Source organism: Taudactylus pleione, unplaced genomic scaffold, assembly GCF_031769625.1.
Source record: "Taudactylus pleione unplaced genomic scaffold, aTauple2 ptg001066l, whole genome shotgun sequence".
NCBI classification, from domain to species: Eukaryota; Metazoa; Chordata; class Amphibia; order Anura; family Myobatrachidae; genus Taudactylus; species Taudactylus pleione.
In genome coordinates this window covers 674,733-688,921 of record NW_028285467.1, presented here as the reverse complement: position 1 = coordinate 688,921, position 14,189 = coordinate 674,733, and the positions used below count along the sequence as shown (strand labels likewise).

At 51.9% G+C, this 14,189-nt stretch overlaps 1 protein-coding gene across 3 annotated transcripts in view; it reads right to left on the bottom strand.

Annotated features, from left to right (window-relative positions):
• Positions 1-326: 326 nt before the first annotated feature.
• LOC148453893 (uncharacterized) overlaps positions 327-14,189 on the bottom strand; it is a 110,510-nt gene continuing 96,647 nt past the window's right edge. For all 3 annotated transcript variants that reach the window (XM_088461551.1, XM_088461552.1, XM_088461553.1), the window contains 3 exons: positions 12,243-12,341; positions 4,215-4,715; positions 327-986 (listed from right to left, as the gene is read on the bottom strand). In XM_088461551.1, coding sequence (XP_088317677.1) covers positions 478-986; positions 4,215-4,715; positions 12,243-12,341 — 1,109 coding nt within the window. In that variant the 3' untranslated portion in view covers positions 327-477. The remainder of the gene's footprint in view (positions 987-4,214; positions 4,716-12,242; positions 12,342-14,189) is intronic.

Sequence of the window (14,189 nt, the reverse complement as noted above, 5' to 3'; positions counted from 1 at the left end):
GCAGAGATGCTCAGCGAGATATGGCAGCGGGCAGCCAGCACCTCAGAATGATCTTCCCATTACGGACTCTGAGGTGCCCTTTGTACTGAATGGAATACTCATGACTGAGTCCCTTCGACTTCCTGTACTAGAAATAGATTGTAAGCCTTGTTGGACAGTCTAAGCATGGTTGCATAGCTTTGTGCACTGTGATGCCCTATAAAGACTAGGTTTAGATAATTAAACATAAAACAGCCCCCCTCTGCCCCCCTTATCCACCCATTCAGCTCAGACAAATGACCTTTCTCCAACACCCACTGTACAGAGGAAATGAGACCGGTCCCACATTGCTCCAAAACTTCATCTTTATTTTAGTCCATAACATGAATGAGATATTACAGACGCCATTACTAAAAAATAATCACAAAGACCCAGAACCCAATCTAAGATAACAGCGACACCCAGAAAACATTGGGGGGAGGAGGGAGAGGGGGCACACTAGGTTATTTTTCTTTTGGGGGGCACAGGCTGATCCGGACTGTATCTGGTAATGCCCACCACCTGCCGTCTTGGTCCAGAGGGGATGACGGGGTGCTCGGGGGCCCGGTGATTGGATGCGGGATGTATGACCTCTATGCCCCTCTGAATGATGCTGCCCAGGGCTGCCAGCCCGTCTGTCTGCTGGATCTGCAGGCGGGTCAGGGAGTAGGCTATCTGGGACAGGATGGCGTTCTGCTCCTGCATAAGGAGGTTGGATTCCCGCTGGTGTGACGACAGGCTGTGCAGGCTGCTGTTTATGGAGGAGAGATGATGGCCGGGAGCCTCAGGCTCTGATGCCAGAGCGATGTCTCTCTCCTCCATGGGGTCAGGGGGCTGCGGCCCATTCTCAGGGGACACACTGGAAGGGTCTTCAGAAGAGTCTTTGCTGGAGTCCTCACCCGTGTCCTGACACTGAGGGGAGAGGACCACGATGGCCAGGGACTCCTGCTGGGCACAGTCTATGGGCTCTAGACACATAAACAGGAACGGTGTTAGCAGAGAGAATAGGTACAGGTAATATCACCAGCAATCTCATATAACTCCCAGGTAAGTTGGGGCGATTCAATTGCTTTGTGGGGGGGAGGGGGTTAATTAATGGGCGCCAAGTGTTGCAATTCAATAGTTCTGGGCACCCATTAATCATAGCGGTGATCACGCCCAATTAAATCGTGTTCAGCTGTGTACAATGGCTAAACTAGTCTATAGTCCTGGTTAAGGCACCCAGAGTGCTGCTAGGCGCCCTAACCACAGGTTTATCGCACAGTTTTGCTTGCACCCCCCTGAGGGTGTGAGCAGAAATGCCAACGCCATCGACTACTGCGACCTAGTAGAGAAACAATTGAATTGAACCTCCGGGCACCCAAAACAAACAGCCGCCTAAAAAACAATTGATTCGCCCCCAGTGACTGCTAAAGCCCTTTATTGTATACCATGCACAAATCAATGCATTCAACAGCGCCGAAGATGGTAAATACTGCTCTGTGTTAGACCATTGTGCCCCTATATACCCCCAGGTCATCAGTCACTCACTGCACTGATCGGGGAGCCCCTAGTGGCCGGAGATGGTAAATACTGCTCTGTGTTACACCACTGTGCCCCTATATACCCCCAGGTCATCAGTCACTCACTGCACTGATCGGGGAGCCCCTAGTGGCCGGAGATGGTACATACTGCTCTGTGTTACACCACTGTGCCCCTATATACTCCCAGGTCATCAGTCACTCACTGCACTGATCGGGGAGCCCCTAGTGGCCGGAGATGGTAAATACTGCTCTGTGTTACACCACTGTGCCCCTATATACCCCCAGGTCATCAGTCACTCACTGCACTGATCGGGGAGCCCCTAGTGGCCGGAGATGGTACATACTGCTCTGTGTTACACCACTGTGCCCCTATATACTCCCAGGTCATCAGTCACTCACTGCACTGATCGGGGAGCCCCTAGTGGCCGGAGATGGTAAATTGTCGATAGTTGAGCAGATAGAGGAAAGGGTATATTATGTACTAAGGGTAGAACACTGACAATAAGTAACAGAATTTTGGGATCTCACATGATAAAACAAAGTAGAGTATAGTGAGAGCTGTATACATGGGAATGGTTCAGCAGCGGAGGCTGGACAGTCAGCAGGAGGGGACACTTTGTGCCGGATGCGCTGTGTGGTCGGGGGCATAATGGTCGGCATCGCTGGGTAGGTCTGAGGGGGGGATATGGGGCAGGTTTTGCACCTATTACATACTCAGTTCAGGCTGCAGCAGGTTCCTCACATAAGCAGAGATCATGTATCTCTATAGTGATGTCAGAACTCGCTAATGGGATGCAGTCAGGAAGCAGACGGTCGAAATGCCGACCGGTGTCTTCCCGACTGTCTAATCCCGGCAGAGTACTAATGACAGGTGTCAAAACCCTGACGCCTATTATACCTACGCCGGGAGCCCAACGCCTAAATACCGAACGAAGGTAAGTCGGGTGCGGACAGCCGCGGGGGGTGGGGGTGGCGGTGAGGGCAGGGGTAGGCTAAGGGGCTCCCGGGTGGGACGTAGGGTTAGGCACTGGGAGGGTTAGACTAGGGGAAGGGGGGTTAGAGTTAAGCACCCCCCCGGAAGACTTAGGTTTAGGCTGCGGGGACGGGAGGGGGGGGGTTAGGTTTAAGCACTTAGGGCGGGTTAGGCACCCCTAAGGGAGGGTCAGGGTTAGGGGGGGGAGTGGGGTTAGCTATACTTACTTTTTACTGCTGTCGGTCTGCCGGCGTCAGGATTTGAACCGTCGGCCACAGGGTCATTCATACTGATTCCCTCGCTAATATCTGGCAATAAGTAGCATTCAGGAAACAGCCTGCTGATTGTTATATCTATTTACATACACAGAGGTGACTGTGGCGCCCATCTCCATCTAATCTATTACCTGCCAGATTTCAGGTCACATGGTGATCAGTCACGCCTGCCCTCGGCTCCACGTCTACTGACAGCCGGCCCATCTAACCTCACATAGGACAACAGCTTGTCATCCTCTAGATCAGGGGTGGGGAACCATTCTGATATATATAATAGTATTTGCGGGCCTGGTAAAGGCCACTCCCCTTCTATGTGATGTCACACGGGGTGGGGCCACAATCACCAGTGAATACAGCAATGCCCTGGGCACCCTGAGGATCCTGTGAGGGCAGCGGTGTGACCGTATGAATCGTCCTAAGGATGCTCCAGGCGGCACTGCTGCATAGATTCTGGCTGCAGGGGCCAATCTAGGCCCCCTGCTAACAGACGAGGCTAACAGAGGGCCAGACCAAACGATTCCAGGGGTCTTATACGGCCCCCGGGCCTGAGGTTCCCCATCCCTGCTCTACATATTACACTACTCGCATCCTTCCAGGGTGTGCGCAAATTGACATTATTATTCCACATGATCTACCAATATACCGGTATGTACAGATATCTGTCCTAATAGGGTCACACTACAAGTCAGATCCTAAGGAATAAGGACCCAGGCCGCAGCCCTCTATCTCCAGCGTCCCTCAGGGGGTCAGTCTCTGTCACGAAAGAGTATGTGTAATTGGGGTCAGTCTGTGTGTCATGAGAAGGGTCACCATGGTGGGGGTCAGTGTCTGTCATGAGAATGGTCTTCTGTATGAGGGGGTCAGCCTCTGCCTCATAAAAAGGGTCTCCATAATATGGGGTCAGTCTTTGTATCACGAGAAGGGTCTCTATAATGGAGGGTCAGTCTCTGTGTCCCGAGTAGGGTATGTGTAATGGGGGAGGGTCAGTCTCTGTCACGAGAAGGGTCTCTGTAATTGGGGTCAGTCTCTGTCACGAGAAGGGTCTCTGTAATTGGGGTCAGTCTCGTCACGAGAAGGGTCTCTGTAATTGGGGCCAGTCTCGTCACGAGAAGGGTCTATGTAATGGGAGTCAGTGTCTGTGTCACTAGGAGGGTCAGCATAAGGCAGGGCACGGGGTGCGGGTGGGGGAGAGAGTCTCTGTTTAATGAGACGAGTTTCCAGACCAGCCCAAGGACCTCTCGCTATACCACAAATGACAATCACACTAAATACTGTGTGGGGGCTCACACTGTGATGGGCACAAAGCCAGTGCTACTTCTATCCTGATATGTGGGCAGCAGAGAAGCGTCATCAGTCCCATCTATGGACACTATTCTCCAGGGTCTCCTTACACATAGCCACAATACATGAAATAAGAGTATTTACCAGCCTCCGGCTCCTCGGGCAGGTCTTCTTTGTCCTGGTTCCACTCCACCTCTTTGCTGAACTCTGGCCTAAAGAAGTCTCTCAGCCTCTGCTCGTAGGTTGCCAGTCTAAGGTGTGGCGGCGGGCGGCGCCCGGTCTCCACCACATGGGCCGCAGCTTCGCTCAGCTTCTCATTCATCTTACGTTTGGCGTCCTTCCATCTCTTCTTGACTTTATCACTGGTTCGGGAAGCCACTCCCACTGCGCTAACCTCATTGGATATAGCTTGCCACATGGCGGTTTTAGCCACGCTGGGGGTGATGTCAGCCTCTTTGCCAAAAAGCTTTGAATAGTTCTCTATCACCAGGTCCACGAGGACATCCAGCTCCTTCTCTGTGAACTTTACGATGCGCAGACGCGGGACTCCGAGGTTGGGGGATGCAGCAGACTGTGAGCCCTGAGTGGTGGCGGACTGTGAGGGGGCCGCAGTATCGCTGCTATCTGTGGCCCGCTCACCCGAATCTGTCATTTTGGCACAGAACAAAGTAGAGTTTAGAAATATCGGCCACGCTCCAATTTGCACAGGATTTCTGCGGACAGTCACCAAATAGGCCCCAAATAACAAGTCTATCATGTAACGCTAAAGGCGCTAGTTTAGAGGTTACACTTCCACACGTACTGGTGTCAGTGCCGCCCTGGTCATCATCCTCACCCCGCCTGTGCGCTAAGCATTTCCTACGCTGGATTACGTCTATCTTATTATCCGGCCGGTGATTTAGGTGTCACTGACGTCTTAGCTAAGGATCCCTATGTGCTATGACTGTCACTGTGGTGATAACAAAATGCTCCATATTGGTGTCAATACACCATTACTGGCTGCGGGAGGTACAAACAGATGCATAACCGGGAATACGGAGGGATCACCTCTGCGTTATCTGATAGCGCTAGTTCTCAATGGCTGGAGGTCTGCTTCCGAAGGCGCGGAATACCACCAGATTAACGCTCATATCTGTAAATATGCACATACAGACACACACACGCAATCGCATACGTACACACACACATATATACACACACACATACATACACATACACACATACGCAATCGCATACGTACACACACACATATATACACACACACACATACACATATATACACACACACACATACATACACATATATACACACATATATACACACACATACATATATACACACACACACATACACACACACATACGTGCGCACAAGTTCCTTGTATGACATTTCCAGCAAAGGGTTGAATTCTCCATAGAAAATACTCAGAGGAGGAGGGGAAGGCGGCACAATACACAGAGGAGGAGGGGAAGGCGGCACACTACACAGAGGAGGAGGGGAAGGCGGCACACTACACAGAGGAGGAGGGGAAGGCGGCACACTACACAGAGGAGGAGGGGAAGGCAGCACACTACACAGAGGAGGAGGGGAAGGCAGCACACTACACAGAGGAGGAGGGGAAGGCAGCACACTACACAGAGGAGGAGGGGAAGGCAGCACACTACACAGAGGAGGAGGGGAAGGCAGCACACTACACAGAGGAGGAGGGGAAGGCGGCACACTACACAGAGGAGGAGGGGAAGGCAGCACACTACACAGAGGAGGAGGGGAAGGCGGCACAATACACAGAGGAGGAGGGGAAGGCAGCACACTACACAGAGGAGGAGGGGAAGGCAGCACACTACACAGAGGAGGAGGGGAAGGCGGCACAATACACAGAGGAGGAGGGGAAGGCAGCACACTACACAGAGGAGGAGGGGAAGGCAGCACACTACACAGAGGAGGAGGGGAAGGCAGCACACTACACAGAGGAGGAGGGGAAGGCAGCACACTACACAGAGGAGGAGGGGAAGGCGGCACACTACACAGAGCAGGAGGGGAAGGCGGCACACTACACAGAGGAGGAGGGGAAGGCGGCACACTACACAGAGCAGGAGGGGAAGGCGGCACAATACACAGAGGAGGAGGGGAAGGCGGCACACTACACAGAGGAGGAGGGGAAGACGGCACACTACACAGAGCAGGAGGGGAAGGCGGCACACTACACAGAGCAGGAGGGGAAGGCGGCACAATACACAGAGGAGGAGGGGAAGGCGGCACACTACACAGAGGAGGAGGGGAAGGCGGCACACTACACAGAGCAGGAGGGGAAGGCGGCACACTACACAGAGGAGGAGGGGAAGGCGGCACACTACACAGAGCAGGAGGGGAAGGCGGCACAATACACAGAGGAGGAGGGGAAGGCGGCACACTACACAGAGGAGGAGGGGAAGACGGCACAATACACAGAGGAGGAGGGGAAGACGGCACAATACACAGAGGAGGAGGGGAAGGAGACACAATACACAGAGGAGGAGGGGAAGGCAGCACAATACACAGAGGAGGAGGGGAAGGCAGCACAATACACAGAGGAGGAGGGGAAGACAGCACACTACACAGAGGAGGAGGGGAAGGCGGCACACTACACAGAGCAGGAGGGGAAGGCGGCACAATACACAGAGGAGGAGGGGAAGGCGGCACACTACACAGAGGAGGAGGGGAAGACGGCACAATACACAGAGGAGGAGGGGAAGGCAGCACAATACACAGAGGAGGAGGGGAAGGAGACACAATACACAGAGGAGGAGGGGAAGGCAGCACAATACACAGAGGAGGAGGGGAAGACGGCACACTACACAGAGGAGGAGGGGAAGGCGGCACACTACACAGAGGAGGAGGGGAAGGCGGCACACTACACAGAGGAGGAGGGGAAGACGGCACACTACACAGAGGAGGAGGGGAAGACGGCACACTACACAGAGGAGGAGGGGAAGGCGGCACAATACACAGAGGAGGAGGGGAAGGCGGCACACTACACAGAGGAGGAGGGGAAGGCGGCACACTACACAGAGGAGGAGGGGAAGACGGCACAATACACAGAGGAGGAGGGGAAGGCAGCACAATACACAGAGGAGGAGGGGAAGGAGACACAATACACAGAGGAGGAGGGGAAGGCAGCACAATACACAGAGGAGGAGGGGAAGACAGCACAATACACAGAGGAGGAGGGGAAGGCGGCACACTACACAGAGGAGGAGGGGAAGACAGCACACTACACAGAGGAGGAGGGGAAGGAGACACAATACACAGAGGAGGAGGGGAAGACAGCACAATACACAGAGGAGGAGGGGAAGACTGCACACTACACAGAGGAGGAGGGGAAGGCGGCACACTACACAGAGGAGGAGGGGAAGGCGGCACACTACACAGAGGAGGAGGGGAAGGCGGCACACTACACAGAGGAGGAGGGGAAGGCGGCACACTACACAGAGGAGGAGGGGAAGACAGCACAATACACAGAGGAGGAGGGGAAGGAGACACAATACACAGAGGAGGAGGGGAAGACAGCACAATACACAGAGGAGGAGGGGAAGGAGACACAATACACAGAGGAGGAGGGGAAGACAGCACACTACACAGAGGAGGAGGGGAAGACAGCACACTACACAGAGGAGGAGGGGAAGGCGGCACAATACACAGAGGAGGAGGGGAAGGCGGCACACTACACAGAGGAGGAGGGGAAGGCGGCACACTACACAGAGGAGGAGGGGAAGGCGGCACACTACACAGAGGAGGAGGGGAAGGCGGCACACTACACAGAGGAGGAGGGGAAGGCGGCACACTACACAGAGGAGGAGGGGAAGGCAGCACACTACACAGAGGAGGAGGGGAAGGCAGCACACTACACAGAGGAGGAGGGGAAGGCGGCACAATACACAGAGGAGGAGGGGAAGGCGGCACACTACACAGAGGAGGAGGGGAAGGCGGCACAATACACCGAGGAGGAGGGGAAGGCAGCACACTACACAGAGGAGGAGGGGAAGACAGCACAATACACAGAGGAGGAGGGGAAGGCAGCACACTACACAGAGGAGGAGGGGAAGGCAGCACACTACACAGAGGAGGAGGGGAAGGCGGCACACTACACAGAGGAGGAGGGGAAGGCAGCACAATACACAGAGGAGGAGGGGAAGACAGCACAATACACAGAGGAGGAGGGGAAGACAGCACAATACACAGAGGAGGAGGGGAAGACAGCACAATACACAGAGCGGGACAGGAAAGTGCGCTACACACAGAGGAGGCTTGTTATACCACATTATATACACATAACAGCTTTATCTGACACTGGACATTTTATATGCGCGTCTGCAGAGTGCTAGCTCTTCTCCCCAGTTATTTATTAAGGTGCATACACACGTAACACATTTTTGAACGTTATAACGATGAATGATTATCGTTCACGCGCGTTCCCGTTTGTAGTTCATTCTGACTGACCAACTGAACCATTATCATTAAGGGAAGTTACAAAAATCGTTTGTAGTTCAAAAAATTGTTCATTTCACTTTAAAAAATCTGACAGATAATTGTTCATAAAATTGTTGGTAACAAAATCGTTGTGTGTGTATGTATGTGTGTAAGTGTGTGAGGGTGTGAGGGTGTGTGTGTGTGTGTGTGTGTGTGAGTATGTATGTGTGTAAGTGTGTGTATGTGTGAGGGTGTATGTGTGTGTGTCTGTATGTGTGAGTGTGTATGTGTGTGTGTCTGTATGTGTGAGTGTGTATGTGTGTGTGTCTGTATGTGTGAGTGTGTATGTGTGTGTGTGAGTATGTATGTATGTATGTATGTATGTGTGTCTATGTGTGTATGTATGTGTGAGTGTGTGAGTGTGTGAGTGTGTATGTATGTGTGTGTGAGTGAGTATGTATGTGTGTGAGTGTGTGAGGGTGTGTGTGTGTGTGTGTGTGTGAGTGTGTGTGAATGTGTGTGTGTGTGTGTGTGTATGTGTGAGGGTGTATGTGTGTGTGTCTGTATGTGTGAGTGTGTATGTGTGTATGTATGTGTGAGGGTGTATGTGTGTGTGTGAGTATGTATGTATGTATGTATGTGTGTGTGTGTCTATGTGTGTGTACAGTATGCAGCTTTACATACTGAGGAGAAGCTGGAGGTGATTTGTTTCCTATGACAGCAATTTACATTCTAATCCTATGATCTAGGCTTTCCCTACAGCCAGAATGTAGCAACACAGAGACCAGAAAACCCAGCGCACAGCGCCCCAGACTACACGCCCCAGACTAGCCCGCAGAGGACACCGATTTCACTATACGTTAAGTATACTCCTGTCACATATTATACTGTATATAATCACACAGAGGGGTCACAGTCCAGGTGGTACAGTAATAAGAGCCCCCCGGCCCCTGTGGTAGTCACATATTATACTGTATATAATCACACAGAGGGGTCACAGTCCAGGTGGTACAGTAATAAGAACCCCCCGGCCCCTGTGGTCCTGTCACATATTATACTGTATATAATCACACAGAGGGGTCACAGTCCAGGTGGTACAGTAATAAGAGCCACCGCCCGGCCCCTGTGGTCCCATCACATATTATACTGTATATAATCACACAGAGGGGTCACAGTCCAGGTGGTACAGTAATAAGAGCCACAGCCCGGCCCCTGTGGTCCCATCACATATTATACTGTATATAATCACACAGAGGGGTCACAGTCCAAGTGGTACAGTAATAAGAGCCGCCGCCCGGCCCCTGTGGTCCTGTCACATATTATACTGTATATAATCACACAGAGGGGTCACAGTCCAGGTTGTACAGTAATAAGAGTCACCGCCCGGCCCCTGTGGTCCGGTCACATATTATACTGTATATAATCACACAGAGGGGTCACAGTCCAGGTGGTACAGTATTAAGAGCCCCCCGGCCCCTGTGGTCCTGTTACATATTATACTGTATATAATCACAGAGGGGTCACAGTCCAGGTGGTACAGTAATAAGAGCCACCGCCCGGCCCCTGTGGTCCTGTCACATATTATACTGTATATAATCACAGAGGGGTCACCGGCCAGGTGGTACAGTAATTAGAGCAGCCGCCCGGCCCCTGTGGTCCCGTCACAAATTATACTGTATATAATCACACAGAGGGGTCACAGTCCAGGTGGTACAGTAATAAGAGCAGCCGCCCGGCCCCTGTGGTCCTGTCACATATTATACTGTATATAATCACACAGAGGGGTCACAGTCCAGGTGGTACAGTAATAAGAGCCACCGCCCGGCCCCTGTGGTCCTGTCACATATTATACTGTATATAATCACAGAGGGGTCACCGGCCAGGTGGTACAGTAATTAGAGCAGCCGCCCGGCCCCTGTGGTCCCGTCACAAATTATACTGTATATAATCACACAGAGGGGTCACAGTCCAGGTGGTACAGTAAAAAGAGCCGCCGCCCGGCCCCTGTGGTATTGTCACATATTATACTGTATATAATCACAGAGGGGTCACCGGCCAGGTGGTACAGTAATTAGAGCAGCCGCCCGGCCCCTGTGGTCCCGTCACAAATTATACTGTATATAATCACACAGAGGGGTCACAGTCCAGGTGGTACAGTAATAAGAGCAGCCGCCCGGCCCCTGTGGTCCTGTCACATATTATACTGTATATAATCACACAGAGGGGTCACAGTCCAGGTGGTACAGTAATAAGAGCCACCGCCCGGCCCCTGTGGTCCTGTCACATATTATACTGTATATAATCACAGAGGGGTCACCGGCCAGGTGGTACAGTAATTAGAGCAGCCGCCCGGCCCCTGTGGTCCCGTCACAAATTATACTGTATATAATCACACAGAGGGGTCACAGTCCAGGTGGTACAGTAAAAAGAGCCGCCGCCCGGCCCCTGTGGTATTGTCACATATTATACTGTATATAATCACACAGAGGGGTCACAGTCCAGGTGGTACAGTAATAAGAGCCCCCCGGCCCCTGTGGTAGTCACATATTATACTGTATATAATCACACAGAGGGGTCACAGTCCAGGTGGTACAGTAATAAGAACCCCCCGGCCCCTGTGGTCCTGTCACATATTATACTGTATATAATCACACAGAGGGGTCACAGTCCAGGTGGTACAGTAATAAGAGCCACCGCCCGGCCCCTGTGGTCCCATCACATATTATACTGTATATAATCACACAGAGGGGTCACAGTCCAGGTGGTACAGTAATAAGAGCCACAGCCCGGCCCCTGTGGTCCCATCACATATTATACTGTATATAATCACACAGAGGGGTCACAGTCCAGGTGGTACAGTAATAAGAGCCGCCGCCCGGCCCCTGTGGTCCTGTCACATATTATACTGTATATAATCACACAGAGGGGTCACAGTCCAGGTTGTACAGTAATAAGAGTCACCGCCCGGCCCCTGTGGTCCGGTCACATATTATACTGTATATAATCACACAGAGGGGTCACAGTCCAGGTGGTACAGTATTAAGAGCCCCCCGGCCCCTGTGGTCCTGTTACATATTATACTGTATATAATCACAGAGGGGTCACAGACCAGGTGGTACAGTAATAAGAGCCACCGCCCGGCCCCTGTGGTCCCGTCACATATTATACTGTATATAATCACACAGAGGGGTCACAGTCCAGGTGGTACAGTAATAAGAGCCCCCCGGCCCCTGTGGTCCTGTCACATATTATACTGTATATAATCACACAGAGGGGTCACAGTCCAGGTGGTACAGTAATAAGAGCCACCGCCCGGCCCCTGTGGTCCTGTCACATATTATACTGTATATAATCACAGAGGGGTCACCGGCCAGGTGGTACAGTAATTAGAGCAGCCGCCCGGCCCCTGTGGTCCCGTCACAAATTATACTGTATATAATCACACAGAGGGGTCACAGTCCAGGTGGTACAGTAATAAGAGCAGCCGCCCGGCCCCTGTGGTCCTGTCACATATTATACTGTATATAATCACACAGAGGGGTCACAGTTCAGGTGGTACAGTAATTAGAGCCACCGCCCGGCCCCTTTCACATATTATACTGTATATAATCACACAGAGGGGTCACAGCCCAGGTGGTACAGTAATTAGAGCAGCCGCCCGGCCCCTGTGGTCCCATCATATACTATACTGTATTTAAATATTACTTGCTATGACTATTCCTCACCTCTAGATGTAGCTGTGGTATCTTCTGGCCCATGCCCTCCTATGGACACCTTAATGTACTCCAGTTCTTCCTGTTTAATTGGCTTGGAGGTCACCTGTCCTGCAAATATAACCAGATGTGTGTCAGTAACAGGGGAACAACTTTCCTTTAATGGCAAATATTGCTTTGTTTCTTCATTATCAATGTACTAATTCAAACAGAAACCATTGCAGATCCCATCAGTGTATTATCATGTATACAGAGTGTGTCACTACGGAGAGAGCCCATCAGAATTACAGAAATGTCCACGTTTCTGACCATTGTGGAATTTAGTAAAGGCTAGTAAGACCTCACCACCACTGAAATGGCAATGTCACTGTGTGCCCTGTGCACAGACTACTATGTATACTATTCATGTGACTGCAGGCACAAAGCTCCTCTCCCCCTTACCCTTTACCGGCCACATGCATGGTGCCACGCCTATCACACCAATGCCACTGTGTGCCCTGTGCAGACTGCTATGTATCCTATGTGACTGCAGGCACTAGGCTCCTCTTCCCCCCACCCCTTGCCAGTCACGTGCACGCTGCCACGCCTATCACACCAATGTCACTGTGTGCCCTGTGCACAGACTGGCTATGTATCCTACCCTTTTTATGTGACAGCAGGCACAAAGCTCCTCTCCCCCCACCGTTTAACGGCCACATGCATGGTGCCACGCCCATAACACCAATGTCACTGTGTGCTCTGTGCAGACTGCTATGTAACCTAAGTGATGGCAGACACACAGCACATATTCCCCCAAACCTTACTGGCCACGTGTATGGTGCCACGCCTATCACACCAATGTCAATGTGTACTCTGTGCACAGACTGCTATGTATCCTATGTGACTGCAGGCACACAGCACCTCCCCCACCTCTTACTTGCCACGTGCATGATGCCACGTCTATCTCACTGTGTGCTCTTTGCACAGACTGCTATGTGTCCTAACCTATTTATGTGAATGCAGGCGCAAAGCTCCTCTCTCCTCCACCACTTACCGGTCACGTGCATGGTGCCACCCCCATCTCACCAATGTCACTATGTGCCCTGTGCACAGACTGCTATGTATCCTAACCTATTTATGTGACTGAAGACATAAAGCTCCTCTCCCACTCAACCCTTACCAGCCATGTGCATGGTGGCATTCCTATTTCACCAATGTCAATGTGTGCTCTATGTACAGACTGGCTATGTATCCTATGTGACTGCAGGCACACAGCACCTCCCCCACCTCTTACTGGCCAAGTGTATGGTGCCACGCCTATCTCACCAATGTCACTGTGTGCCCTGTGCACAGACTGTTATGTATACTATGTGACTGCAGGCACACAGTTCCTCTTCCCCCAAACCTTACCAGCCACATGCATGGTGCCACGCCTTTCTCACCAATGTCACTGTGTGCCCTGTGCAGACTGATATGTATCCTATTTATGTAACTGCAGGCACAAAGCTTTTCTCCCCCCTCCCCTTACCTGCCACATGCATGGTGCCACGCCTATTTCACCAATGTCACTTTGTGCCCTGTGCACAGATTGGCTATGTATCCTAACCTTTTTATATGACAGCAGACACAAAACTCCTCTCCCCCCACCGCTTACCGGCCACATTCATGGTGCCACGCCCATAACACCAATGTCACCGTGTGCTCTGTGTAGACTGCTATGTATCCTAAGTGACGGCAGACACACAGCTCATATTCCCCCAAAACATACTGGCCACGTTTATGGTGCATCGCCTATCAAACCAATGTCAATGTGTGCCCTGTGCACAGACTGGCTATGTATCCTATGTGACTGCAGGCACACAGCACCTCCCCCACCTCTTACTGGCCATGCGCATGGTGCCACGTCTATCTCACTGTGTGCTCTTTGTACAGACTGCTTTGTGTCCTAACCTATTTATGTGAATGCAGACACAAAGCTCC